At 41.8% G+C, this 26156-nt stretch overlaps 1 protein-coding gene across 8 annotated transcripts in view; it reads right to left on the bottom strand.

Annotated features, from left to right (window-relative positions):
• RNF31 (ring finger protein 31) overlaps positions 1-26156 on the bottom strand; it is a 274072-nt gene that overhangs the window by 84342 nt on the left and 163574 nt on the right. For all 8 annotated transcript variants that reach the window (XM_069238140.1, XM_069238137.1, XM_069238139.1 and 5 more), the window contains exons 14-15: positions 3327-3425; positions 2935-3024 (exon numbers count right to left, since the gene is read on the bottom strand). In XM_069238140.1, the coding sequence (XP_069094241.1) occupies positions 2935-3024; positions 3327-3425 (189 nt within the window). The remainder of the gene's footprint in view (positions 1-2934; positions 3025-3326; positions 3426-26156) is intronic.

Here is a 26156-nt window from a genome sequence, read left to right as displayed (position 1 = left end):
GCAATCACACTTGCTTCCTGAGACACTATTTATAAACCATGCCAGCATAATTCGATTCATATTCCAATATTGGGCCACGGACAGGAGAGAACCTGAAGCCTATGAACTGCTTCAATTTCTAAAACTTATGGGACATGGCCGACACCTTATCAGCTGGCGCTACTGCGAGCTCAGAGTGCGTGTTACGGCACCCCTAACTTCACTGAAGCACACTTGGGAAACAGACCTCATTCGTGAAATCAAGACAAAGAATGGGGACGAATACTGGAATATCCTAAACAGGTTTCCTGTATTTCAAGATTTTAACAAATCCAGTTCTATTTCCTGTATAGAGCATACTTAACGCCACATAAACTAGCAAAGTATATTCCCCACCGCTTCTTCCGACTGCCCCCGTTGCAGGGCCCCTGAAGCAGAGTTCTTACAAGTTATGGACTTGTGCCCGACTCGCTCAGTATTTGGCAGGTATAGGGCAGTCACTTAAGTAACAGGGCTAGATCAATGGAACACACCCATACAATGTCTACTCGGTCTACATCCCCGACCGAAAGCTCCTAAGTAATAAAGCACTGCCAATTTATCTCTATTATTATCAAAGCGGTTTATCAAACGCCGATGGATAGCTTTGTCAGTTCCAAAGTTAGAAACATGGAGGGACTGAGTGACAGAATGGGGCCTTGCAGAAAGCAGCGCTCTGCATCATGAGGAATATCAAGGTCTCCGCAGGAAACCCATCTCCATGGAATGAGATGCTCTTTTAGAAGGGTTCCAAGCACAACAACCTCATCGGATTAGCAACCTTTACTATGTAACATGTAATCCTCCAGAGAGGCGTGAGGTATTTTGACGACTCCCATCATTCAAATGTTAACATTATCAAACTTCAGATTAGATTAGGCGTTACCAGATTTGCAGCCCTCCCCTTCACATGAGTGAGATCAGCATCTCCCACACATCTCTTCGCACACTGATCCACTCTCCTAATTCCTCCCTTGTATCCTACACACTTATACTCACAATCGGCTGACGTGACAGTTGGGGTGGGGTGAGCTGGTGGGGGCAAGGTTTACTGTTTAATATGTGCATATATATATATATATATGTTTATTCATTATGACTACAACATAAGCGAACAACATGTTTTATTATAAGTCCCATGCATGCAAATCAGATTGTAGAAATAACATGTATGGTTATGCCTTAACAAAATACAATAAAGTTTGTGTTAAAAAAAATGGGATAACAAGCAGCTAGCTGCCGTGGGGAGCCTCAAGTGGTTTACCAGGTGGAACTCGAAACCTGGGGACCTATGGGGCGGCATGGTCCCCCTGGAGAAACTCCAAAAGGATTACCAACTGGCCAGGAATGAGACATACCACTATCTCCACGTCAGGCATTCCAACAGAGACAGAGATCCCAGACTGCTCACTACTACCGGAGGGAGTATTAGCAGAACTACTAATCAAAGGGGTTACTTCCTTACCATACAGGCAAGTTGTAAATAACTCCCCAGATCATCTCCACGCACTGAAAGAGGCTAGGGAGGCCAACCTTGGAACATTTTAGGAAGGAAAAGGGGGAGGAGGTGTTGCAAGGCCCTTAGGTTGTGGCAATGTGATCCAACGCAGCTTATTGCACAAGACATATGCTCAAAAACAACCCTACTAAAGATGGGAAGGGCATCCACTGACAAGTGCCTGGAAGGCTGTACAACACTGGGGTCATTCTATAACATAATTTGAGAATGTCCAGCTATACAGGTGTACTGGCAATCAATAGTGGGATGCATGACAAGAACGTCGACAATACACATAGAAGACCTGCTGAAACAGACCCTGCTCAACATTGTGGGCGAAGACTCAACCATGAGACATCAAAAAATCTGGATCGGTCTGGGCCTGGCTGTGGCAAAACTAAATATTGCCAGTAAATATGGGGTTGAAGGGACCCCTACACGTAACAAATGGAGCAAAGATATGGACTGGTGCATGTTGGTGGAAACAATTATATGTGAAGGCAGGGGCTGCCCCAAGAATTCGAACAAAACATGGACAACATAGCAGGCAAACAGAGGACACTGAAGAGCTTAACCAACACATTGCTAAAAGTTTAAAAATATAAACTGATTTAGTTGTATGATTATAAAACTAGCATCAGAAAATATAATCACGGTACTCTAGAGGACTTCCTGCTGTAGTGTTTTACTTAGCTGTAATTTTCTGCATTTTGTTATCAACACGGGCTTCTAAAAGGGGAGTCCCCAAAACCGCTGGTGCCTTTCTGGAAGTAAACCCAAATGCCTAACCTCAAATATTCTCTTTGGGGCTGCTAAAAAAAGATAGCTCCCATATCACCCAGTGTTACTACACCTGCCTTTTCAGCCAGTGCTAGGACACCGTAACCTACTGCGTCCCCACATGTTATTCCACCTTCCTTTCCAGCCAGGGCTGCTGCACAATACCCAAAAGCTCAAACACAGCCAGCATTACTATACCTGCAGTTACAACCACCACTCCCACACCAAGACCTGCTGTTTCCCCAATACCTAACATCAATACACCTTCCTTTTTCGCCTCCGACCTATATATATCATGCACAGATGCTCTCACAACCAGCATTACTACACCTTCCCTTTCAGACAGCACTCCTACACCATAATGTTGTGCTGCTCCACAGCCAGCACTACTACACCATCACCATCCAGTACAGGCAGTGTTCCTTCCCCAAATCCTCTGGCTCCTCCGCTGCAAGCATTATTCTGCCTTATAGCTAGCACTTATTCACAATAATCTGCAGCCTCCCCACAGCGAATGCCCTTACACCTTTTAGTGCAGCTAAAGGCTAGTGTCCTACATATTTCTTTACAGCCCCATGCATTCCACAATATTTCCTAAATGCGTGATAACCAGTGAGGGGGAAGCACAGGTTACTCACCGGCCGTTTGCACTTGATGCAGAAGCTCTTCTGACACTGGGGACATCGTGCCTCGATTTGCTCCCGCTCATATATAAACCCAAAGGAGCACTGCAAGAGGGTAAGGAAAAAAGAAGATCTTATCGACAGCACCTCGCCCCTAAAGCATGCCAAACGCACCGCACTTTTACCCTTGAACTTCTCACTGCACTCTGACCCTAGAATTGTAGAACGACTAGACTCTAATCCCCACCTTCCCAATTACTAGCAAACTTACCTCTGAACCACCAACCTCCACACTCACTCCATTCAGGATCCTTATCTTCACACTCACTGTACTGACTGCTGCCCTCCACTTCATATCAACCCCGCCGCAGTTAAATGAAAGCCTCACACACCACAGACTGGCTTACATGGGTGCACCACAAAAACTTTGGGTCCTTCATCAAGGTGCGTTCTGTCAACTTCTTGTGGAAGAGATCAAGGACATCATGGTCTAAGCAGTCTCGCAGCTGCAGAAGAAGCAAAATGAGGGTGAGTTGCATTGACATTTTTTTTTAAAACAAACTTTATTGGTATTTCTCTAAAATTAAACAAGACATGGATAAGCAATAACTTCAAGGTCACAGTAGTAGAATAGATGCGATCAAGTTAGGTCTCATCAGAATATAACTTAAATGTATTGGAGAGGCAATTGGACAAAGCATTAAAGTCTTCAAAGGTATAGGCAATACAAGAATCATCTCCCCAAAGGTCTCTGAGATAGATAAGGCTGTAGTTGATGTATAATGATATAGGCTGCATTCCATCTGCTAGTGGGATGCCCCAAGTCTCACCGCTAGCTGCTCCATGGCCAAAGCAAAGAGCAGGAGAACAGAGGGCATTGTAGAGTCCCCACTACCAACCACAATTGATTGAGAAATACGTTTACCTGTACATACCCACGCTGTAGGATGAGTGATGTATAACAATCTTATGAGGCGCATGGTCCTGGCCCCAAAACCGAATTGTTTAAAGGCCTTAAAAAGGTAGTCCCATCATAAGGTGTCAAAGGCTTTCTTGTGGTCTAAACTCAGCAAGGCAGAATATGGACAGGTCGAATTGGTGGCCTCAAGGAGCCAAAAAAAGACATGTTAGGTTCAAAGAGGTACTACTGCAGGGAATTAACCCATTATGATTGAGATTAATCAATTGGGGCAGAACCCATAGTAAGTGGGAGGCCAAGACTTTCCTAAAGATTTAGTAGTCAGAATTGAGAATGGTGATGGGTCTATAGGAGGATAGATCATCAGGCTTCTTTGAGTAATTGGGGGAGAAATCACTCCTCTAGTGCTGCTTCATATAATGTGGATATTTAGAGGCTATGAAATCTGCATAAGTATGACAATACCAAAATCACCAAATGGTGAACACAAATATTGTGTCAAAAATATTGTTTACAAAAATATTGTGTCCCTATTCTTACATTGCTAAGTACACAAATATATTTTCACACTAATATTGTTAAAAATACAGAATATTGTTTTATTATACATATATATATATACACAGACATATATATATATATATATATGTATATATATATATATATATATATATATATGTATATATATATATATATATATATATATACACAGACATATATATATATATATATATATATATATATATATATATATATATATATTTTTTTTTTTTTTTTTCTCCAAAAAGGCCCAATTGAGGCGCGCTCTTTTCGTCGGTGCCCACGTCAGGGAAGGACCTTTCCCTTAATTAATCACCACACAAACTTGACACACTGTCAACGACGCAGCACTTACAAGATTGCCAATTCTTCATTTTAATGTGGAAAGATAATACCGCCAACAATCAGATTGTTGGAGGTATCATCTTTGCACATTAAAATGAAGAATTGACAATCCTGTGAGTGCCGCGTCGTTGACCGTGTGTCAAGTTTGTGTGGTGATATATATATCTATATATATATGTAGATTAAAGTAGTAAATCTTAAATATTTTTATATAGACTATTAATATAATAAATAAATACATCTCAGTAATATTTAATACTACATACAAATATATACTTGTATAAACACATATATATGTGTATGGTGATATGTATATATACGTATATATAATGCAATAGCATTTTTTAAAACATGGATTTTACTTTTTATTTTTTTTGTATAGTTCTTTAAATGACCTATTATAAAATGCACATTATATATACATATTTGTACATGAAACATAAAACATACTAACAATTCACGTAAACATTAAATTACCAAACAAATAAAACAAAATTAAAAATCAAAGAAAGACGTCTACAAAAAAATTATAAAATATAACCAAACATTATACAATTAAAATTATAAACACATATTAATAAGATATATATTTAACCGATATTAAGGAAATGTATAGCCAACTGGGAATAATATTCCCACTCCAGTTTAAGTAACAGTAAAGAAAGTGGAGGTCTTTGAAGGGGTTAAATATATTATTCCCACTTCAAACAGAGCAGCAGTAGGGAAAGTGTTGGATATTGGAGGGATCAGATGTACTATCCCCACTGCAACCAGGGCAATAGTAGGGAAAGAGTTGGACTTCAGAGGTGTCTGCTCACTCCAGTTTGTGCAACAGTAGGGAAAGCTCTGGACTTCGGAGGGGTAAGATTTACTATTTCCACTCCAGTCTGTGCAACAGTAGGGAAAACATTGGACTTCAGAAGGGTAAAATTTACTATTGCCACTCAGTCTGTGCAAAGGTAGAGAAAGCGGTGGACTTTAAAGGGGTTACATTTACTATTTCCACTCCAGTCTTACATTTACTATTCACACTCCAGTCTGTGCAAAAATAGGGAAAGCTGTAGACTCTGGAGAGGTTAAATATACAATTCTCACTCTAGTCTAAGCAACAGTAGGTAAACTACTTCACTCTTCACTTCAAACACATTACATATTTGAATAGCCCTATGATTTTGGAAAAAATATAAAACTCTTAATACAAACATTATTACTTAACATAAAATATATATATAAAAAAATTAACCAATTTACAAAATTCATAAACAATGTAAAAATGTTCAATTAAAAAATAATGGTTATTAAATTATTACTTAATTAACTTGCCATCCTAAACCCCTACAAACCTACCAACACATACCTGCAATATAGCAAAAAAAAATAAGTATAACACAATTTACGTAATTGATAATGAATTACATATTTAATAGTTTGTTAATTACTTAACTTCCCAACCTACAAACCCAGTGGGCCACACCTAAAATATAAGGAATAGGTTCTTACCTGTAACTCCGGTTCTCTAGTAGGGGTATTTCCATGATAGTCATAAGTATTGGTAGTAATTTTGGTCCTCGGCCAAGTCCCACAGCGAGGACACTTGTCAAAAAGTGAAGGCATTTAGATTGAAAATACCTTAAATATCTGTCAGAATTTAGCAAATAATGACAGAAAATGGTCAGGCAAAATGAAAAACCGTAGAGTGAATGTGTTGTCAATAGTATTTGACCAGACATTTTTGTGAAAAAACCTGTAAATAGGTGGTGCTTAATGCTTCAGGGTCCTGTCAGCAGGAGCCGGAAAAAAGAACTGAGGTAAATCCCTCTTGCTAAGCATGATGGGATATGGGAGGACCAAATGCTCCAGGGATGTGGAATTCCTATCGCCCGACGCCTGGGACATCTTGTTTGGGGTCAAGGGCAACAAGTTTTTATGTTTACTTTGTCCTTGGGACAAGTAGGCCCAACCCCCTGCAGCACAAACCCTTTGGCTGCCTGTTTACAGAGAGTGGAACTCTCTGCAGTTGAGGTAATGTGTTTCCAAAAGATAATGCTGTTCGAACTTGTATTTATGGTTCATTATTTGAAAACCTTCACTATTAGGGTGAGTGCTGTAAATAAATGTTTTAAGGTCACACTTCACTACTGACGTTGGTTCCAGTACAAAAACAAAAAAAAACGTGTATACACATGTTTGAAAAGTTTAGGCTATGAGGCTAAGTATAATGCTCCCAGAATGCTCTCCGATTATATGCAAATGAAGTGTCATTTAGTAAAATGTTTTGATGCATGCTAGTATTTCCCAAAAATATTTCTAATGGAAAATCAGTGTAACCATTTTCAACACGATTATGAGAAGCATGAAAATAAACAAACACTGACAAAGCCAACTGATCTGACATATTTTTATAAGTCTTTTAGCTTCATCAATGCGTGTCTTGTTTTGACATGGCTTTTGTAACACTTTATTGTTGTGGGAGCTACCAGGCCCTCAACATTGTAACAAACACTGGCAAAAAAAACCCAAAACGTTTTTGAACTCTAAAAGCACATGTTGCCACCAGTGGCATAACAAAGGCCCCGCAGCCGCCCTCCAGGGGGCCCCTTCAGCACAGCACCTGCCCTGAGTGAGTCTGGAGAGGGGGCTCCTCCATGTTCTTTGCAAAGGGGCACCCTCCAGTTTCGTTACGTCACTGATTGCCACTGTAGTTCCTGACACTGAACAAAACTACTTTGTGTGCCAATATGCTCCTTGTGGAAGAGAAGAATGCGATCACTCACAGTAAAGCCAGCCGAAAGAGAGAGAAATAGAAGTTTAATAAAAACAAAATGTCTTTGTTAACACCAGACCTAATTAGGGACCAAGACCCACATGTAGGTAGCTTTTTGCATGTCGCAAACAGCGACTTTCGCTGTTTGCGACGTGCAAAAAGCACATTGCGATGCACAAACCCAGTTTTGCGATTCGGTAACCTCGTTACCGAATCGCAAAACGGGTTTGCGACTCGCAATTAGGAAGGGGTGTTCCCTTCCTAATTGCGACTCGCAGTGCAACGTAGGATTGTTTTGCGAATGCGGGCGCAAACCAATGGCAGTTTGCACCCATTTCAAATGGGTGCTAACACTTTCACAAAAGGGAAGGGGTCCCCCTGGGACCCCTTCCCCATTGTGAATGTCACTGTAAACATTTTTTCAGAGCAGGCAGTGGTCCTGCGGACCACTGCCTGCTCTGAAAAAATGAAACGAAAACGTTTCATTTTTTCGTTTTTGTAATGCATCTCGTTTTCCTTTAAGGAAAACGGGCTGCATTACAAAAAACTGCTTTATTGAAAAGCAGTCACAGACATGGTGGTCTGCTGTCTCCAGCAGGCCACCATCCCTGTGAGGCCGCCATTCGCAAGGGGGTCGCAAATTGCGACCCACCTCATGATTATTCATGAGGTGTGCATTTGCGAAGCCCTTGCGAATCACAGATGGTGTCAGGGACACCATCCTACATTCGGATTTGCGACTCGCAATTTGCGGGTCACAAATCTGAACCTACCTACATGTGGCCCCAAATTCTTAAAGAAAGTCACAAAAGTGCACCCATGGTATATGTCGTACCCCTATAAAATATTTGTGAACTGTATTTTAGCATGGGTAAATACGCATGTGTAGATTTGCTCATGTGAAAATCTATTGAGCATTTGCAAGTTCATTTTCCCTCCAGCCACTTTCTTCCCAACCCTGGAAGAAGTTCTAATCCTGCCATTGTCAGGAGTAAATGTCCACCCTTTCTTATTATGGGAAAATATTAGAGAGAAGCTGGTGAAAATCTTTAAAACATGCAGGTTAGTAGGTTTGCAGACTCAAAGGCATTCCAGCCCTGGAACTATTGCTTTCTGCTTCCTCCAGCCCCAGTATGCAGATCTGCAGAAAGGTGGAAAAATAAGGAAATTGCTACAGTAGGGATTGAAACTGCAAGTATTCAAGCCCTACTATGGTAGTAGCCCTGGCATAATCAGAGAGGCTATTATCAGAGCTCTTACATAATGAGATTGCTGCTATAATTTGGCGCCACACTACATGGCACCAAAGGGACAAGTAGATCTTTTTACAGGACAAGTAGATTTGAGAAGCAACCTGTCCCGTGGACAAGTAGATATTTTAATAAATTCCACACCCCTGTGCTCTTAAAGGTACAGTCTCATATTCTTGCTGTATAATGGCAGCCTATGGGCTGCACTGCCCTGCATTTCTTTGTCCTTCTGTAACATTACAAAAAGGTTTGTGAAAGATTTTTCTGTGAAATCTTGAAAGTGTTCATGCAGTTGAATGCATATCTACCTTGCAGTACCTTTTTCAACCAAACAGGATGAAGAATTTTGACCATTGTAGCCTCTCCTTTAGGTTGCATAATGACATTCTTAAGTGACATTACAGGCCTTCCTGAAGAAAGGGGAACATCAACACTTAAGAAGACATTTTGAGGAAAGTGTTCCGGGGTCCCCACAGGCAGGCAGAACTATTCAGCACTTATGCATGGAAATCCCCTATCAGATAACATTATTCCACAATTTACATAATTAATAGTCAATTAAATAAACATCCAATTTTACAATAAAGCATTACATATTTTTTTACATTACAAATTATTTTTTAATTATTAACTTCCCACCCTACACCCCCACAAACCTAGCAACTAAAATATAAGTAAGACAACACAACTCAGTATTATATATGTACATAAGAATCAATTCAATAATAAATAATAATTTGTTAATTATTAATTAACTTCCCTTCCTATACCCTACAAACCCAGCAGCCAACACATGAAATAAAAGTAAAATAAATCCGTATTACATAATATAAATAATCAATATCAATCACATACTTATGTAAAATGTATTAATGAATAATTATTACTTAACTTCCCACCCTATTCTCCTGAACACCTAACAACCAGCTACAACACTATAAATTACTATGAGCAATTAAATTACATTTTTTTTAACTCATTTAAAATGACAAGCTATATTAAAAAAAAATACCACTTATACAAACATAAGACAAAATTAATATGACTAAAACACAATAAAATACTTAAAAATGATATTTTTTACAACTATATTATTGAAAACAATATTAACAACGATATTCTTATCAATATTGCTTACCAAAAAAATGATATTTTTGACAAAGATATTTCAGCATCACAATACTTTATCACAGTTTTTTTCCCAATATTTGGGTCTCACGATATTTATAACTTGAAATTCTATCCAAATACTGTATGACAGAAGTCCAGCACAAGGCTGGCCATACCAGACCTCTTACCAGGCGCAAGCCCGCAAATCGTGTCTTTGACAACCTGTGGTGTTGTGGAAGCCTCAATGTCATCTTGCAGATCAGAACAGATTTGAGGCAGGGGGAGAATGTTTGAAAAACGCAGATATCCAAGCTCAGGAAACTCTGGGGCCACTCTCATAAAGGAACCAAAACAAATTGAAAAAGGCCATAAGTATCTCCTGCTGCATAAAAAACAAAGCTTCCATGGGATCTCTCAGGTAGGAAACTGGAGCCCAAGTCGAGTCCTGGGTAGAGGGCCAAGCCAGGAGCCTGTCGGCTTTGCCACCCTCCATATGGACTCGTTAAGTGAATGCCACATAATCGAGGCATTAGAGTTTTTCCACCAGGGAAACATCAAGATCTCAGAATGGCAGTGCACAATTGAGTAGTGTCCAGACTGCAGCACCCACAGCTGGGGCACAAGGAAGTGTTAGGTTTCTGCACTATCAGCTATACTGAAAGTGTGATCACGTTAGACAATATACCAGGCCTCCCTTAAGGTTCACCCTGCACAACAGAATCAGCAGATCTATCCTGACCCGACAATCTAACAAAGAACATTGCTTTAAGAAGTCTAATCAGCAGCCGCTGCTAACACAATCTTCACTGAATTTCTAAAAGGAACTCTGTCATTATCCTCTTCACCTCAGTGTCTGGTACTGACCAAACTGCATGATGCTCGTAGGCCCACTACATATGCATGTTATGCAGCCCAGTGGAAGCGGTTTGACAACTACTACTTTTCCAAATAGCTACACCCTTTCAAAGGCAAGGTGCAAGACATAATCAGTTAACTTCTACACCTTCAGTGGAGAAGTGTGGCTCAATGGTTAGAGCGGCAGACCCTGAAGCAGAGATCTGGCTCAAGACCAGGGTTCAAGTCCCGCTTCGGCAGGTCTTGGGCTCAATTCCCCTTGACCAGATAATTCTCGCCTCGGTGCCTAATCTAATTCATGGGTCCCACTCTGCAACTCTGGGTAATAGCTTGCTTAATCTCCACAACGGCCCCAACAGCGCTTGGATGCCTGGCTTCACCCTGGGTGTGCTCAGGAGTGGGCGCCTCACAGGGAAAAGCCAGGAGGGGTTCCATAGCGGTATGATTACAGCGCCTTGAGACCCTAACAGGTGAGTAGTGCGCTATACAAGTGCTAATTTACATTTTAGTATATAGGTTAGTTCTTGAAAAGGCCTCTACACACCTCCACTAAGTACTGTAGTGGCTTACATGCAGGATATGGAATGCTCAAGTCTTCAGGATTCCTGTGATTAAGGCATTTATAAAGGGACTCAAAAGCGTATTATACCTCTTAGAATACCTCCAGTACCAGTGTGTAACCTTAACATATTTCTCAAAAAGCTTCTGGGGCTACCTTTTAAACCCCTTCACGCTTGCAATATAAAGTTTCTTCCTGGAAAGGGCCCTTTCTAATACCCATACCTTTGCTCAGGTGCAAAAGTAAGTTACAAGTACTCGCCATTCTGGAACCATACATTCAAGGGCATAGGGACAGAGTAGTTCCTGGAACCAACCCAAATGTTCTACCAAAGTAAGTATCATCTATCTATATTAACCAAACCAAATTATTGAGCTGTCTATATTCTTTCTACAATTCAATTCTGTAGCTCAAAGGGTGTTGCACAACTTAGAAACAGACACGTATGTATTAAATTGACAGGGTCAAGTCTTTCCTCAAAACTTACCAGCTCTTTATGGCTTTTGCAAAACCCGACAAAGGCCATCCTATTTTTAAGACCTGTATTGCACGGTGAATTGCAAAATGCATCCAAACCTGCCATAATAAAGTCAAATGTGTACTCACTGTACCTCCTAGCTGCCAGTTGGCAGATGATCCTGATGTTTAGAATAATGTTTATAACCAGGTTGTTGCAGTGCATGTGTATCTAGAAAAATACTTGCAGCAATAGAAAATGTTTCTTACCCTGTAAGCATCTGTTCATAGCATTTAGTGCTGTAAATTCACATGCACCCACTGCCCTACCCACGAACCGGCAAAGAAGGCACTTGTTTCATATATTCACGGTATTTACCACTTGTAATGCACATGGCATATCATAGTAGTCTTACAGTACACTCCACGTTCACCTTCTATCTGCTACGAGATAAACAAACTAAGGTGGAGTTGGTGCTCCTGCACATTGTTGACTATGACAGAAGTCACTGTATGTATTGTGACTCAAAGCTTCTTCGAAGAAAAACAAGTTGTAATGTCCAAGACAAACAGGAGATGGCAGGAGTGTGCAGAGGATGTGTAGCTATTGCCACACATGCTACAGTCACCCTGTTTACGTAATGGCAATGATTCATTTGATTTCATGTTAAGCAAACATTTACATTTCGTAGCAGTTACAAAATCTGCAAAACGTTGTGACCGCTATGAAATCTATTAGATTATTTCAAATGAAACCAGATGACCATTTGTTATTTTGTAATCTCCATCCATAAACAAAACGTAAACACACATTGCTAAAGGCAATGGATCTGGCTTAAAACTGAAAGTACTCCTGCAATGATTGGTAGGTTTGTGTGTCTGGTACTTTGAATAGGCGAGTGGGTAAAGGCAGCTATAAGTCAGTAAGGGGATGAATGGAGTCACGACAGCAAAGATGAGCGACTAAGTGCATGGATTACAAGTGACTGAGCACATGGACTAATGGATTGGGATGCTGGATCTAAGCATCATTTTATCGACCCATTGACTCACTCTTAGATTCGCCAATTCACCATTATCTATCATTTAGAGCCTCTGAACATGCATCAGTACAATCATCCAAAATCATACTAGCCCTTCTTGTGATGGCGTTCATCCAAGGGCCACACATCAACATAATTTCACCTGCAGAATGAAAGCGCTTGCCAAATTGCCCCCAGATCCTTAGTACATGGTCAGATTTTCACCATCACTCATAACCTCAGTGTCCATGTTCAGATTTGGCCCATTGTTACGTAATCTTTGGTGCAATTGCCTATCTGCCTTTCCCTCAGTTACTATTGAGCTATGTTCAGAATTTCCCCCCAAACTGTAACCCATACTGCATGCTTCGTGGGTTAGCAGTTCTCATACTACCAACTAATGTACATGTGCACTAAAAAGAACCCCCTTTTAAGAACGCACGTCAAAGGGCTTGCACAACTGAATCCACCTAACTAAACTTCTATCTATCTAACTTTATTCACACACACAATTTTGTTTTATTTACGGGGATGTTATAGGTAGTTGACTTTTTACCCACACAAAACCATAGAAATTCAGCAGTTATAGTTATACTTATATTTATGTTAAGGAACTATCACTCATGGCCTAGTTACTTAACGGCACAAGTTATAATTTCTTCAGATCAGTATAACTAAGTATAACTGCTGAATTTCAATGGTTTTGTGTAGGCAAATGATCAACCTAAGTATAAGGTTCCTGTAACCTTTGGTTTCTTCAGTGAATTTCTATGTTTTTTTAAACGTAAAGTAATATGTAATTACCGTAAGTTAATACAACCACCGCTGCACACGGCCAAAGGTTGGCCGCAGTGCCTGCGCCCTACCCTCCTTCGCATGCAGCAAACCTCACACTGCTCACTGTCTTTAGCCATGCATGGCGGGGGTATCAGGTGTAAGTGGGGGAGGTTTTTGTCCCCCCACTGGCCTTGGGATCCACAGATCCATTGTGGATTTACGCTGGGGAGGGTGTAGGTGTGTGTGTATTCTGTCACACTGTGACCCATGTTAGATCAGCTAAAAAAAAAAAAAGCTATTTTTTGCCTATCAGGGGTGCCTCATAGACCCCTCCATTTGTCCTATGGGGTCAGGATACCTCTATCCTGACCCTTGTGTGATTTCATCTATGTTTTCTCACCAGGGGCCTAGCCAAGAAACAAAATAGTGGCCGCAACTTTCCTTTCAGGTTGCAGCCAGTCAGTCAGGGCCTTCCTTTTTGCCTGCAAGTACCTTTGGATCGGCATCCCTAGGTATCTCCATTTTCTTCCTTTAATAACTCCGAAACTACTAAACAGATTTACACTAAATTCCAAAAGGGATCTCTCTAGACCAGAATCTATCTTTCTGCAAAATTTGGTGTAATTCTGTTCCGCAGTTCAGGCTGTACTCATGTCTAAAAGCTGCAAAATCTCCACAGACACTGCATGGGGAAAAAGCATTTGGGGCTCCCACCTTTTTTCTCAGTCCCAGCTTGACGAATCACCCCAAAACTTTCCAGACAGCAGCTGAAGTAACAGGTTCACTAGTTTTAAAAAGGTCATGAAGATTCGTCAAACGGCATTTTAGCAAAACAAAAAAAGATTTGTCAATAGGAAAAGTTGGTCCTAACTATAAATACCTACTAGCTATGTCCAGTAGGTTATATATATATATATATATATATATATATATATATATATATATATATATATATATATGATCTGTCAAGCAGGGGGCGTGAAAAAATGGGGGAGGGGGGCAAAACGCTTTTAACCCATGCAAAAATTCTATTGGCATATTTAGACACAACTACAGCCCGAAACGCTGGATGGAATTACACCAAAAGCATGTTTTTTGTGATAGGGTGAAATCTGTTCAGTAGTATTAGAGTATTTACAGAAAAAACTAAATTGTATATCTAGAGGCGTGGATCCTCCGTGGACCCGACCAGCCACATCCTGATATCTGATTGGTAGCCACACTTCAACCAGGAAGTATTGGCAGTCGGTAGGCTGCTCTCTTCTTCTGCTTTCCTCTCTGGCCTGGAGGCAAATCTTCTCTCTGTCCCGCAGAGTGCGCCTGGAGAAGTTTTATTTTTTCCTGTGGCAGGAAGAAGGGTAAAACAGACCCACACGAGGTTTGTATTATCTGCCTTCCGTCATCACATGTACTTGATGCCTGTAACATATGTTAAATGTAAAAATGAAGAAAAGGGGGCAGGGTAGGAATACTGTAACCTTGGCCTCCCTCTGTAGGCCCTTAAAGGACCCAGGGAAGGCCACCTCCCCAGGGTACAGTCTAGTTAAAAAGAGGGAGGGGAACTGCGCAGCCCCCACTCCCAGGCCACATTAGCCCTTGGGACCACCACCTCCTCGAGGCATGGCCAAATTAAAAGTGGGTGGAGGCCAAACTGCCTCCCTCCCAGGCCTTGGGGACCGCCACCTATCTCCCGAGGTGACCATTCTCGGGATATAGCAGTTTGGTTTCATTTGGCGGGAGCTTTGACAGCACCAACCATGCAAGATCAAACAGTAACTCCCACTCCCAGCGGACAGAAGCAGGAAATCTGTGCCCGCTCGCTGGCAGCAGGGTGTTCATCTGTTTCTCTGCCCAGTGTCAAGAGGGCAGGACAGCAGATGAAAGGACTGCACCCTCATGGAGGGTGCATCATTTTTTTGCTGCTTCCTGGATGTGGGAGCAAAGCTGGCGCCTTCTGGAGGCAGGAAGCCCGCAGGGACCACAGGGAATTGGGGCTTCCCCCGCAGTCCCCTGCACATAAATATGCTTTTAGCATATGTATGGAGGAAGATTCTTGCGGAATAATCACATTTGCCAGAAGCACCCTTGTTTGGTGGAAATTGAACTCTATGTAGTCCCATTGTTTTCTCCACATGAGGATTCATGTTATCAGTATGAAGACGCTTGAAGAATAATCACATTAGCCAGAAGTACCCTTGTCTGGTGGAGACTGAACTCTTTGTAATCTCCTCGTTTTCTCCACATGAGGATTCATGTTACCAGTACGAAGACGCTCAAGGAACAAAATTACAGAAACACATGGTCAGTGGAGACATTACGTCCTGTATGCAGCTTTAGTGTGGAATATGTACTATACATTTACCCAACGAGGTAGCACTTACTAATTAGCCAGTAGAAAGTACTCAAGTTGGGTAGGCATTGTGGCCTCTTCTTGGATAAATAAGCAGGTCAGGATGCATTCTGGCACCGATGCTCATTTCACAGAAATTAAACCTCAACGAGAAGCACTTACAAATATAAACAAAACAGGTGCCCCAGTGAAGCTCTGCTTCCATAAAGTACAAATCATCCTAACTTCTTGTTCTTGGGCAAAGCAAGTGTGTTTTCCCTGCAGTTTCACTTTGAAAAATTATCTGAAATCCTTGATGGAGGTGAAGGCATTGTTGCTCTTTCGGAATGCAATATCTTCGATAGTGACTGTGACAAGTGTTTTGTTTTTCACCTTCTGTTAAGAACAAAGCACCTCAGTTTCCCTGTTAACTACTACGAGTATGCAAATGCGCAAAATGACCTAGAAGCCCTGCTCATTTGCTCAAGGCCCTGCTTGACAGAGGGTTGGTTGGCTAAGGGGCGAGGGGCTGTTCGCAGGGCCTGGTACGAGTTATAGTTACCTTAGAGCACAATCTACTGTTTCCTGAAATAATTCTAACTCTAACAGCTGAATTTGTATGGCTAGGGGCATGTAAAGTTTTCAATGAATATATATATATATATATATATATATATATATATATATATATATATATATATATGGAGAATGTCACTTACCCAGTGTATATCTGTTTGTGGCATGTAGTGCTGCAGATTCACATGCTGTGCATATCTCACCATCTAGTGTTGAACTCAGAGTGTTACAAGTTGTTTTTCTTCGAAGAAGTAATTTTTTTTTAGTCACAGGATCGAGTGACTCCTCTCAGTGATGGTGCACATGGGCATTGATTCCTTTGTTAGATTGTTTTCCCGCAGGAGGGTGAAGTAAGGAGTGAAAGATTGTGTATGTACAAATATAGATATATAAAAAGTAAACAAGATGTCCATGCAAATGTATATACATATGTACAAATAAGTACTACAACGTCTACAGGCTCCCGGGGAAGGGGGAGGGCGCCTGTGAATCTGCAGCACTACATGCCACGAACAGATGTACCCTGTGTAAGTGACATTTTCTGTTCGATAGCATGTGTAGCTGCAGATACACATGCTGTGCATAGATTAAAAATCAGTTCTCCTCGAAAAAATAAGCGGTGGTTAGCTTGTAGGAGTTGAAGTAGTTTGAAATAGTGTTTTTAGCACTGCTTGCCAACATTGGCTTGTTGTCTAGATAACACATCCACACAGTAATGCTTCGTGAATGTATATGGTGCGGACCATGTGGCTGCTTTGCATACTTCTGCCATTTGTATATTTCCTACAAATGCCATGGAAGCACCCTTTTTTCTAGTGGAATGTGCTTTTGGAGTTATTAATACCTGCCCTTTTGCTGTAAGGTAGCATGTTTGAATACATTTTACAATCCATCTAGCTAATCCTTGTTTTGAAATGGGATTACCTTTATGAGGTTGTTGAAAAGCAACAAAAACTTGTTTAGTTTTCCTAAAATCCTTTGTTCTGTCTACATAATACATTAGAGCTCTTTTAAGATAAAGAGTGTGTAGAGCTCTTTCAGCAGTAGAGTCTGGCTGTGGAAAAAAGACTGACAATTCCACTGACTGATTAATGTGAACAAGGGAAATCACTTTAGGCAAAATTTCTGGATTTGTTCTAAGTACTACTTTGTGTTTGCGTACTTGGAAGAAAGGTTCTTCTAGAGTAAATGTGCAAATTTCACTTACACTTCTCAAGGAAGTAATTGCTACTAAGAAAGCAACCTTCCATGTTAGAAACTGAATAGCGCAAGAGTGCATGGGTTTGAATGGGGGTCCCATAATTCTTGTGAGTACAATATTAAGACTCCATGCTGGAACTTGTGGAGTTCTGGATGGAATAATGTGTTTAAGTCCTTCCATAAATGATTTTATGACAGATACTCTAAACAGAGAGGTATGCTGTATGTTTTGTAGGTAGGCTGATATGGCCGTTAGATGAATCTTAATAGAGGAAAAGGCAAGATTTGCTTTTTGTAAATAAAGCAAATAATATACAATATCTTGTACTTATGCTTTAAATGGATTTAAATGTTTAGGTTGACAGTAGTATACAAACTGTTTCCATTTATTTGCATAGCATTGTCTGGTTGCTGGTTTCCGTGCTTGTTTTAGAACGTTCATACATTCTACTGGAAGCTGTAGGTATCCAAATTCCATGACTTCAGGAGCCAAATAGCTAAGCTGAGCACACTGGGATTGGGATGCCGGATTGGACCTCTGTTCTGAGTTAACAGGTGTAGTCTGTTTTGAAGCTTGTGATGTGGTACTACTGACAGATCTAGGAGCATCGTGTACCAGTGTTGCGTGCCCACGAGGGAGCTATGAGTATCATGGTGAGGGAAGTGTGACGCATTTTGTTGACCAGAAATGGAATTAACGGGGGAGGGGGGAAAGGCATAAGCAAATATCCCTGACCAGTTGATCCATAGAGCATTGTTCTTAGACTGAGGGTGTGGGTTTCTGGATGCTACGTTTTGGCATTTTGCGTTTTCGCTTGTTACAACAAGGGCTATGCTTGGTGTTCCCCATGTTTGAAAGTAATATTGAACTACCTGTGGGTGAATCTCCCATTCGTGTATTTGTTACTGCATTCTGCTTAGAAGGTCCGCTAGCTGATTGTGTATTCCTGGGATGTACTCTGCTAGCAGGTGAATGTGATTGTGTATTGCCCATTTCCATATTGTTTGAGCTAGAAGGGACAATTGGGATGAGTGTCCCCCCTGTTTTTTCAGATAATACATTGTTATCATGTTGTCTGTTTTTATTAAGACTGTTTTGTGTACGATCTGTGGTTGAAATGCCTTGATGGCTAAGAACACTGCTAATAATTCCAAGTGGTTTATGTGGTAAGTGTTTTGTATTGAGTCCCATTCCCCTTGTTATCGTTAGATTGTTGAGATGGGCTCCCCAACCTGTCACTGACGCATCTGTTATGATTATGGTCTGTGACACTGGGTCTTGACATACCCATCCCTTTGTTAAGTTGTTGTGATTCCACCATTGAAGAGATTTGTAAGTTTGGCGGTCTAATAACAGTAGATCCTGTAACCAAACCTGCGCCTGAGACCATTGCTGTGAGAGACACTGTTGCAGTGGTCTCATATTTAGTCTCAAATTTGGTACTATTGCAATGCATGAAGCCATCATTACCAATAGTTGCATGACTTACTGTGTAAGTTTGATTGACCTACATTTGTGATATGAGGTATTGAAAAGCTTGTATCCGTTGTGGATTTGGGTAGGTTAATGCTGAATTTGTTTGAGAATTGCACTTGTGCTGGCTGAAGATGAGATTTCTGGTAATTGATTGTGAACCCTAATGTTTGTAGGGTATCTATTGTGTATTGTGTGTGTTGTGCATTTTAGAATGGTGCTGGATTATATTAACCAATCGTCTAGATAAGGGAAGACATGTATGTGGTGTCTTCTGAGGTATGCTGCTTCTACAGATAGACATTTTGTGAACACTCTTGGTGCTGTTATTACTCCAAAGGGTAGTACTTTGAATTGGTAGTGGTTGTCTGCTATTACAAACCTTAAATACTTGCGGTGAGCTGGATGTATGGGAATGTGGAAGTAAGCGTCTTTTAAATCTAATGTGGTCATGTAATCTTGTTTTTGTAACAGGGGAATGACATCCTGTAGAGTGACCAAGTGAAAATGTTCTGACAGGATATATAGATTTAGAGGTCTGAGATCAAGAATGGGTCTGAGAGTACTATCCTTCTTTGGTATAAAGAAGTATAGCAAGTATACTCCTGTCCCTTGCTTTGAGATGGGAAACATTTCTATTGCCTCCTTGAGTAATAGAGATTGTACCTCTTGTTTTAATAAAATAGTGTGTTCTAGAGAGAGTCTGTGAGAACGACGGGGAATATTTGGTGGAGCGGAGTTGAGCTCTAGGCAACAACCATTGTGGATAATGAAAATGTCACTTACCCAGTGTACATCTGTTCGTGGCATTAGTCGCTGCAGATTCACATGTTTGGCACAGTCCGCTGCCTGGTGTTGGGCTCGGAGTATTACAAGTTGTTTTTCTTCGAAGAAGTCTTTTTTGGTCACGGGACCGAAGGACTCCTCCCTCTTCGGCTCCATTGCGCATGGGCGTCGACTCCATCTTAGATTGTTTTCCCCGCAGAGGGTGAGGATGGAGTTGTTTGCTATAAATAGTGCCCATGCAATGGAGTGAATATGTATGTACGTTAAGAGTTTATAATAATTATTTACAAATGTACAGAAGTTTAAGATTTATGATCTACTTCTAAACGGCTACAGGCTTCCCGGGGAGGTGGGAGGGTACATGTGAATCTGCAGCGACTAATGCCACGAACAGATGTACACTGGGTAAGTGACATTTTCAGTTCGATGGCATATGTTGCTGCAGATACACATGTTTGGCACAGACTATAAAGCAGTTACCTCCCCTAAAAGCGGTGGTTTAGCCTGTAGGAGTTGAAGTAGTTTGGAATAATGTTCTTAGTACAGCTTGGCCCACTGTAGCTTGTTGTGCATTTAGTACGTCTACACAGTAGTGTTTAGTAAACGTATGAGGCGTAGACCAGGTTGCAGCCTTACATATTTCGCTCATAGGAATGTTTCCTAGAAAGGCCATTGTAGCACCTTTCTTTCTGGTTGAGTGTGCCTTTGGTGTAATAGGCAATTCTCTTTTGGCTTTAAGATAGCATGTTTGAATACATCTGACTATCCATCTAGCAATGCCTTGTTTAGAGATTGGATTTCCTATGTGTGGTTTTTGAAAAGCTATGAACAGTTGTTTTGTTTTCCTGATTAGCTTTGTTCTGTCAATGTAGTACATTAGTGCTCTTTTGATGTCTAATGTATGTAGTGCCCTTTCAGCCACGGAATTTGGTTGTGGGAAGAACACTGGCAATTCTACTGTTTGATTTAAATGGAATGGTGAGATTACTTTTGGCAGAAATTTTGGATTTGTTCTTAGAACTATTTTATTGTTGTGTATTTGAATAAATGGTTCTTGTATGGTAAATGCCTGTATTTCACTTACTCTTCTGAGGGATGTGATTGCAATGAGAAATGCGACTTTCCAGGTTAGATATTGCATTTCACAGGAATGCATGGGTTCGAAAGGTGGACCCATGAGTCTTGTTAAGACGATGTTAAGATTCCATGAAGGAACTGGTGGTGTTCTTGGTGGTATAATTCTTTTTAGCCCTTCCATGAATGCTTTAATAACTGGTATTCTAAATAGAGACGATGAATGAGTAGTTTGTAGGTAAGCAGATATTGCTGCGAGGTGTATTTTTATAGATGAAAAAGCGAGATTTGCTTTTTGCAAATGTAGTAAGTATCCTACTATGTCTTTCGTAGAGGCATGTAATGGTTGTATTTGATTGGCATGGCAGTAGTAAACAAATCTTTTCCACTTAGATGCATAGCAGTGTCTAGTGGAAGATTTTCTAGCTTGTTTTATGACCTCCATGCATTCTTGTGTGAGGTCTAAGTGTCCGAATTCTAGGATTTCAGGAGCCAAATTGCCAGATTCAATGATGCTGGGTTTGGATGCCTGATCTGTTGTTTGTGTTGTGTTAACAGATCTGGTCTGTTGGGTAGTTTGACATGCGGTACTAGTGAAAGGTCTAGTAGAGTTGTATACCAAGGTTGTCTTGCCCATGTGGGTGCTATCAGTATGAGTTTGAGTTGGTTTTGACTCAACTTGTTTACTAGATATGGAAGGAGAGGGAGAGGGGGAAAAGCGTATGCAAATATCCCTGACCAACTCATCCATAGAGCATTGCCTTGTGATTCGCGGTGTGGGTACCTGGATGCGAAGTTTTGGCATTTTGAGTTTTCTTTTGTTGCGAACAAATCTATCTGGGGTGTTCCCCAAATTTGAAAGTACTTGTTCAGAACTTGGGGGTGAATTTCCCATTCGTGGACTTGTTGGTGGTCTCGCGAAAGGTTGTCTGCTAGTTGGTTTTGTATTCCTGGAATAAATTGTGCTATTAGGCGAATGTTGTTGTGAATCGCCCACTGCCAAATTTTTTGTGTTAGGAGGCACAATTGTGTTGAGTGTGTTCCTCCTTGTTTGTTTAAATAATACATTGTTGTCATGTTGTCTGTTTTGACAAGAATGTATTTGTGTGTTATTATGGGTTGGAAGGCTTTTAACGCTAGAAATACTGCTAACAGTTCTAGGTAATTGATATGAAATTTTGTTTGGTGTATATCCCATTGTCCTTGAATGCTGTGGTGATTGAGGTGTGCTCCCCACCCTGTCATGGAAGCATCTGTTGTTATAACGTATTGAGGCACTGGGTCCTGAAATGTCCGCCCTTTGTTTAAATTTTTGCTGTTCCACCATAGAAGCGAGAGGTATGTTTGGCGGTCTACCAACACCAGATCTTGAAGTTGACCCTGTGCCTGTGACCATTTTGATGCTAGACACTGTTGTAAGGGTCGCATGTGTAGTCTTGCGTTTGGGACAATGGCTATGCATGATGACATCATGCCTAGAAGTTTTAGCACAAATTTTGCTTGTATCTTTTGGTTTGGAAACATAGCACTTATTACCTTGTGGAATGCCTGCACTCTTTGTGGACTTGGAGTGGCAATTCCTTTTGATGTGTTGATGGTTGCTCCTAGATATTGTTGTTTCTGACACGGTTCTAGGTGTGATTTTGTATAGTTGATGGAAAACCCCAGTTTGTGAAGGGTTTGTATGACACATGTGGTGTCGTTTGCGCATTTTTTTACTGTGTTGGTCTTGATTAGCCAATCGTCTAGGTAAGGGAACACATGTATCTGTTGTCTCCTGATGTGTGCTGCTACTACTGCTAGACATTTTGTGAACACTCTTGGTGCAGTTGTTATTCCGAATGGCAACACTTTGAATTGGTAATGTATTCCTTTGAATACGAACCGTAGGTACTTTCTGTGAGAAGGGTGTATTGGTATATGAAAGTACGCATCCTTTAGGTCTAATGTGGTCATGTAATCTTGCTGTTTGAGCAGTGGAATGATGTCTTGTAGTGTGACCATGTGAAAATGGTCCGATTGAGATCTAATATTGGTCTTAATGTTTTGTCTTTTTTTGGAATTAGAAAGTACAGGGAGTAAACTCCTGTGTTTTTTTGTTGTACTGGTACTAACTCTATTGCATCCTTTTGCAGTAGTGCTTGAACTTCTAGTCCTAAAAGTTCTAAATGTTGTGGTGACATTTTGCGTGTTTTGGGAGGGATGTTTGGTGGGAATTTGTGGAATTCTATGCAATAGCCATGTTGGATTATTGCTAATACCCAATTGTCTGTTGTAATCTGTTGCCAAGATTGGTAGAATTGGCTTAGTCTTCCCCCCACTGGTGTTGAGTGAAGGGGTTGCGTGACTTGAAAGTCACTGTTTAGGTGGAGGTGTTTTTGGAGTCTGGAATCTTCCCCTACTCCTTGGGAATTGACCCCCTCTATATCCCCTGAAACCTCCCCTTTGGAAGGAACCCTGATATGGTGTGGTTCTTGTTTGTTGGCTGGTGGTGTCTGTGGGTTGGCCACGAAACCCCCCTCTAAATGGAGTTTTTCTAAAAGAGCCTCTGCTCTGCGGGGAGTAGAGTGCGCCCATGGCCTTGGCCGTGTCTGTGTCCTTTTTAAGTTTTTCAATGGCTGTGTCCACTTCAGGGCCAAAAAGTTGTTTTTCGTTGAAGGGCATATTAAGGACAGCCTGCTGGATTTCAGGTTTGAAGCCTGAAGTGCGGAGCCAAGCGTGTCTCCTTATGGTGACAGCAGTGTTGACTGTTCTCGCTGCAGTATCTGCTGCGTCCAGTGAAGAGCGGATTTGATTGTTTGAGATCGTTTGTCCCTCTTCAACTATTTGCTGCGCCCTTTTTTGGTATTCTTGGGGAAGATGGTCTACGAGAAGTTGCATCTCATCCCAGTGAGCGCGGTCATATCTGGCCAGCAGCGCTTGAGAATTTGCGATGCGCCACTGGTTGGCTGCCTGTGATGCTACTCTTTTTCCTGCCGCATCAAATTTTCTGCTTTCTTTGTCCGGAGGTGGGGCGTCGCCAGATGTATGGGAATTTGCTCTTTTGCGAGCTGCCCCTACTACTACGGAGTCAGGTGGTAACTGCGAAGTAATAAACACTGGATCTGTGGGTGGTGGTTTGTATTTTTTATCCACCCTTGGGGTGATGGCTCTTGATTTTACGGGCTCTTCAAAAATTTGTTTTGCGTGCCGTAACATCCCCGGTAGCATTGGGAGACATTGATATTGGCTATGTGTAGCCGAGAGGGTGTTAAATAAAAAATCATCCTCTATAGGATCGGAATGCAGTTGGACATTGTGGAATTCTGCAGCCCTAGCCACCAGTTGTGAGTATGAGGTACTGTCCTCTGGCGGTGACGGCTTTGTAGGGTATGAATCTGGATCATTGTCCGGCACTGGGGTGTCGTATAGGTCCCAAGCGTCTTGATCCTGATTATCTTGACTTATGGTAGTTTGCGCTGGTGAGTGCATTTGTGGCGGTGTTTGTGCCGGCGATGCCTGTTGTAGTGGAGAGGGCGGAGGCGTGACTTTTTTAACCACTTTGGCTTGTGGTTGTGCGTCATCCTTGAGGAGACTGATCCTTCTTTTCCTCATTATTGGGGGAAGGGTTGATATCTTCCCTGTGTCTTGCTGGATGTACAGTCTCTTTTGTGTGTAGTCTGATTCTACACTTTGGAGCTCTTGTCCAAATCTGTGCATCTGGCCACTTATTCCTTGTTCCTCTGAGTAGGATGAAGGTGTGGTATTTTTCGGCGCCGAGAGAGAATCTTTTTTCGGTTTCGGCACCGACAGAATTTTTGTTCCTTTCGGCATGGATTCTCGGTGCCGATGTTTTTCGGTGCCGGTATCTTGTTTTTGTCTCTCGGAGCCGCTTTCTCGGCTCCGAGGTTGCTCCATGGCGGTCCCTCGACCGGAGTCGGGTGTCTTCGCTATGGGCGTGCCCTTTTTCGGCGCCTTCGACGGGTCGCCTGTTTTATGGGTCGAGCCATGGCCTGTTGGCAGTGGCGTCCCCTGGGCTTTTGTTTTGTCGATGGTTTTACTTTTTGACGTCTTACTCACAGTTTGTTGCTGTTGTTCGACGTCGGAGTCTCCGGATTCTGAGTCCGGAACCGAGAATGTTTCCTCTTCGTCGTCGAAACGTTGTTTTGTCGGCGTGGACGCCATTTGTAGACGCCTGGCTCTTCGGTCCCGGAGTGTTTTTCTGGACCGGAAGGCTCGACAGGCCTCACAGGTATCCTCCTTGTGCTCGGGGGACAAGCACAAGTTACAGACCAAGTGCTGATCTGTATAAGGATACTTACTGTGACATTTTGGGCAGAAACGGAACGGGGTCCGTTCCATCGGCTTCGATGTCGCACGCGGTCGGGCCGACCAGGCCCTGATGGGGGAATCGAAGCTACCCCAAAGTCTTCCGATGATCGGTGTCGATGTACCTAACTATCCCGATACCGAACGGAACAATACCGACGCTTTCTTCCGAGATTCTGACTAACTTTCCGAACCGAAACACGGAGCGAAAAGGAATACGTCCGAACCCGACAGCGGAAAAAAACAATCTAAGATGGAGTCGACGCCCATGCGCAATGGAGCCGAAGAGGGAGGAGTCCTTCGGTCCCGTGACCAAAAAAGACTTCTTCGAAGAAAAACAACTTGTAATACTCCGAGCCCAACACCAGGCAGCGGACTGTGCCAAACATGTGTATCTGCAGCAACATATGCCATCGAACTTGAGAGTACCCACTGATCTGTGGTGATGTTTTGCCAGTGAGAATGGAATTATTGAAGTCTTCCTCCCACAGGAGATGTATGGGATTGTGAGATTTTTGGAAAGTCATTGATTAGTGGGTGTGGAAGCACTCTGAGGCTGCAAATTGTCACCTGGCCCTGACATTTCGTCCTCTGTAAGGGCCTCTAAATGACCCTCTTGAGTAGTACTGCTGTCCTTGTTTTGGATGGGAGGTGGAAGCCTCTGCAGTCTGGGTTTTAAAACCTCCTCGAAATTGTAGTTTCCGAAGGGAACCCCGAAATGGTGTGGTATAAGGGGCTCCATGGCTTTTGCTGTGTCAGTCTTTCCTGAGTTTTTCAATAGTTGTGTCCACCTCTGGTCCGAAGAGTTGCTGTTTATTAAACAGCATATTAAGGACCGCCTGTTGTATTTCAGGTTTAAAACCTCTAATTGTGATGCTGGTATTAATTCCTCT

This window comes from Pleurodeles waltl, chromosome 6 (genome assembly GCF_031143425.1).
Source record: "Pleurodeles waltl isolate 20211129_DDA chromosome 6, aPleWal1.hap1.20221129, whole genome shotgun sequence".
NCBI lineage: Eukaryota > Metazoa > Chordata > Amphibia > Caudata > Salamandridae > Pleurodeles > Pleurodeles waltl.
The sequence above is the reverse complement of the archived record's forward strand: the minus strand, read 5'-3'. Positions and strand labels throughout refer to the sequence as shown.